Source organism: Solanum verrucosum, unplaced genomic scaffold, assembly GCF_900185275.1.
Source record: "Solanum verrucosum unplaced genomic scaffold, falcon-dt-bn FXZP01000283.1, whole genome shotgun sequence".
Taxonomy (NCBI): Eukaryota; Viridiplantae; Streptophyta; class Magnoliopsida; order Solanales; family Solanaceae; genus Solanum; species Solanum verrucosum.
This window is the reverse complement of record NW_026020415.1, coordinates 148,394-152,403: the sequence shown is the minus strand read 5'-3', so window position 1 is coordinate 152,403 and position 4,010 is coordinate 148,394. Positions and strand designations below refer to the sequence as shown.

At 29.7% G+C, this 4,010-nt stretch overlaps 1 protein-coding gene across 1 annotated transcript; it reads right to left on the bottom strand.

The window, feature by feature from the left end:
• Nucleotides 1–456: 456 nt before the first annotated feature.
• On the bottom strand, nt 457–3,156 carry LOC125840821 (transcription factor bHLH93-like). The gene is made up of 4 exons (XM_049519795.1): nt 2,481–3,156; nt 1,594–1,761; nt 1,259–1,426; nt 457–940 (listed from the first exon to the last, which is right to left on the bottom strand). Exons 1-4 carry the CDS (start codon nt 3,072–3,074, stop codon nt 854–856), a joined length of 1,017 nt encoding a protein of 338 aa, XP_049375752.1. The 5' UTR covers nt 3,075–3,156; the 3' UTR covers nt 457–853.
• Nucleotides 3,157–4,010: the final 854 nt, after the last annotated feature.

The window sequence follows — 4,010 nt, the reverse complement described above, 5'->3', positions numbered from 1 at the left end:
AACAAAGAACGTCTCCATGAATAAAATAAAGATGCCCTTATCATCAAGAGAGTATACAGTGTTATATATATATATATATATATATATATATATATATATATATATATATATATATATATATATATATTACTTTATTTTTTTTATTTTTTTTCGAGGTTAACATGGTTCGATCGATATATAATACATGTACCATAAATGCAAGTCTACCTATGGCTATACTCAACATAAACGGATTTAAAATTTAAAATTTATGAGTTCAATTTTTAAGATTTTAAAATTTCCCAGTTATTCTTCTAAGTTATAGGAATATATTCATATCAATTATTTATTCATATCTCGCTTTAAAATAATGTATTTAGACGAACCGGTATCACAAGGATGGATCCATATATACTCTACTAACAAACATATATTGAAGTGGATTTCATAGTTTAAGTACAATTTTTTGGGCTATAATTACTAGTAATTTTCTTTGGCATTAACATAAGTCATTTTTTTTGGATGAGAAAAATCACAACAATCTACTACAACCTCTAACTTTGATGAGAAAAAAGATCCTAACTTGTCAAAATACACAAATTCAAAGAATCTACCAAGTAACCAATAATAATAATTTTTAAATCAACATGGGTTGTAGTGCCATCATTGCTTCACCTTTAATCACAGGTCTTGAGTTCGACTTTTGGGTATGGGGAAAAATCCTTTTGAGGATGTTACCACAGAATGTGTCCCGCAGTGAACAATCCGAATTTAATTAGGACTCCAATCAGGCTTCGGACACCGAATAAAAAACCCAAAAAGAATTAAAGGAACTTTTCCCCTCTTTTCTTCTTCTAGATTTAGTCCACATGGCTTACAGACACCTCCCTCCATATCCAGCATTTCTGAACAATGCTTGCTTTATGTCTTCTGAACTCACAACTCCACTCTGCTCCATTTCCTATCACAATCATTTTTTAAAAAAAAAACTTTAGTCAGATAACATGTCACATTAATTTGAATTTCGAACTTGTCATCCAACTCATAACTCGTTTTAGTTACTCAGCTCACAATAATATACTTACACGTACGTATTTAATAAATTGTCTAATACAAATACATGATCTAAACAAAATTCATTAGAACTAGTATCTAGTACGGTAGCTATGCCCCTGATCTGTAATGACCCAAAGGTCATTTTTGGTAATTTTCACGGACACTTCCAAAAATGACCTTCGACTTTCACATAATTTTTTTAAAGGTGTATTGAATTTTGTACCTCAGAACAAGAAGCTTGCATTGCAAAATCACTAAATGAGCTAATTACACACTGTTGAATCTCTAGGCCTAAAGCCTCTAGTGTGGTCACTGTTGATAACAATAGACCAGGCTTCCCTGCACAACATATCTCAACTTTTGTATCAACACTTCTCCTTTCCACATCAAACTGCCAAAATAAACATATTAAAAAATTAAATCGAGACGGATTTAAATAGAGTGATATTGATAGTGATACTGCTATTGATACTGATACTGATAATGAAAATTCATATAGTCCACCTTTGATTGTTGGGTTTTTTTAGGTAATAAATAAATATTGTTTTTGTAACTCACCTTAGGTGAATTTCTCACAAGCATTTCATTTGGTTTTACATCTTTAAAAATGCTCATCAAGCTTAGTTGATTTGGTCCAAGTTCCATTTCTTCTTGCAAATTATTGATTTTCTCTAGTAGCTCCTTCATGTAGTCTATAGTATCCCCAAGTATTGAAGTTCTGTCCATCTATCAAGGGTAAACAAGTAAATTAACATCAGAAAAATTATAATTACAAAAAGAAAAAAAAGTTACATACATGGATAGTACAAAAAAAAAAATGCATTGCATAATTAACCTAGTTTAATTTGGTATAACAAGTCAATATAATTGCTATTTTTATCAAGTTTACTTTTTTATTTTATTTTAATGGGGGCAGTGAAAGAAGAAAATGGAAAAAGGGATTAAAAGTTAAAAAATCAACCTTTATCACATAAAAGTTACTAAAATTTCTCTATTTTTATCATGTTACTAATTACTACTGCACATCATTAAAAAATTTCCCTTAAAAGCTTTATAAGTGACCTGATAGAGGATGAATTACCTAAATAGTCACCCATCCAATTATTTAAAAAGGGCAGCACTAAAATTTTCACTATGCGCAAGGTTTAAATTCGACCATAAGGGTCTATTGTACGCAGTCTTATCTTGCGTTTTTGCAAGAGATTATTTTCAAGGCTTGAACGTGTGACCAGGCCTCCTAGTCATAGGACAACAACTTTACAAGTTACTTCAAGGCTACCCTTTACCCATCCAATTTCTTAAATAAAAAATAATTAATCGATATTTAATATATGTATAATCTGTATATCTGAACAAAACCTACACAGTGAATCTGACCAGCTATTTGGGTAAAAATTCTCAAAAAATAAATAAATGATAAAGGAAGGTCTAATTAAGTTAATTACCTTGCTAATCTTTGGAACAACTGATCTAAGCATAGAGAGTCTATCATTAAGCCTTTTCCTTCTTCTTCTCTCAGCCATTAAATTTTTTGAAGGTTGACCATCTATTTTCTTTGATTTTGACTTTCTAATTTCTGGACACAAACCAATATTAAAACTTGAAGCTCCACCACCACTTCCTCCTGCACCTTCACACACTTGATTTTCCTCCAATTTACAAGGAATAACAACATTATTACAATTATTATTCCCCATTTCCAAATTTTGGAAACTATAGTTCCCCATTTCATCATCCAAAATTGATGAAAAATCTTCTTGAGAAGGAAATGAAGATGGTGGAGACAATTCATCACAAAGTGGACTATAAAATGAAGTACCACAATTTATCAAACTTTGTTGGTCAAATGGCAAATTACATGAATACCCTTCAAAGGAATTAGAAGTAGTAGAACAAGGAAGTGGAATATTATCATAGTTGAGGACATTGTTGTAAAAATCATGACACATTTCCATAGGGACTACATTTGTAGTATCCCATGACTCACTTCTTAGAGATAATAATTCTTCTAAGAAGCCATTCTCATTGTAATACTCCATTTTTTTCTTTCTATGGAGTTTTGTTGGAAGAAAAAGAAGAGAGGAGTTTGGAGGGTAGTAATGTAAAAGGGAGGGACCTTGATAAAATGAATAAAGTGGAGGAAATATATAGGAAGAAGAATAATTATAGATTTATAGACTATAGTAATGTTTTATTTATAGGGAATCATTTGTCATTTATCACCTACAGTCTTGGACTACATAAATTTGGAATTTGTCTTAAAAGTAAGGGCAAATTTTTGAAAAGGAAACTATCATTTCTAGAATTATTATTATTGAGAAAATAAATAAGTGTTATTTTAACGCATTTCACGCTCTTTCTTAAAAAATATTATAATTTATTAAATTACCTTTATTTATCATATATACGTTACCTAAAAATTAAGCACAATTAATAATAAGAAACTCTTTAATACTAGGATGTAGTTGAAAAAACACAACATTCAGTTCTCCATAGTTACATCAATGAAAGTCAAATTGAGGTAATAATTAATTTGCGCCTATAGGGTATGACTAAGTGATCAACGAAGTGGGTCAATAGTTAACCATAGAACCCTAGGTATTATTTTTTCATATATTAAATCTTGATTGATAGAATTATATGATATTTGTAATGGTAAAAAATAACAAGTACCTGATGTAATTATTTGAGGTGTCCGATATTTATATCAAATTATATCAGCTTAGGTATCATAGTTAACTAATTTTATAATATGATAATATATATAAATTTGTCATGGTTAAAGAGGAGTACTCTATGTGTAAACACAAAGAAAATGACAAAACTATATTTGATTTGAATGAGATTTATTTTAAATTATGACCAAACTTAAATCGAACGTAACCATGAATAGATTAGGCCACTCTATCTTAAAGCTTTCAAAAAGGTTTTGCTTATTGAAATGATATGAAACTGAAGAATTTCTCTTGGAAATT

Coding starts and splice junctions, on each gene's coding strand:
- LOC125840821 (XM_049519795.1), bottom strand. CDS start 3,074: ATGGAGTATTACAATGAGAATGGCTTCTTAGAAGAATTATTATCTCTA. Junction 1,762..2,480: donor TTGTTCCAAAGATTAGCAAG/GTAATTAACTTA, acceptor TACCCTTGATAG/ATGGACAGAACTTCAATACT. Junction 1,427..1,593: donor TTGTGAGAAATTCACCTAAG/GTGAGTTACAAA, acceptor TTATTTTGGCAG/TTTGATGTGGAAAGGAGAAG.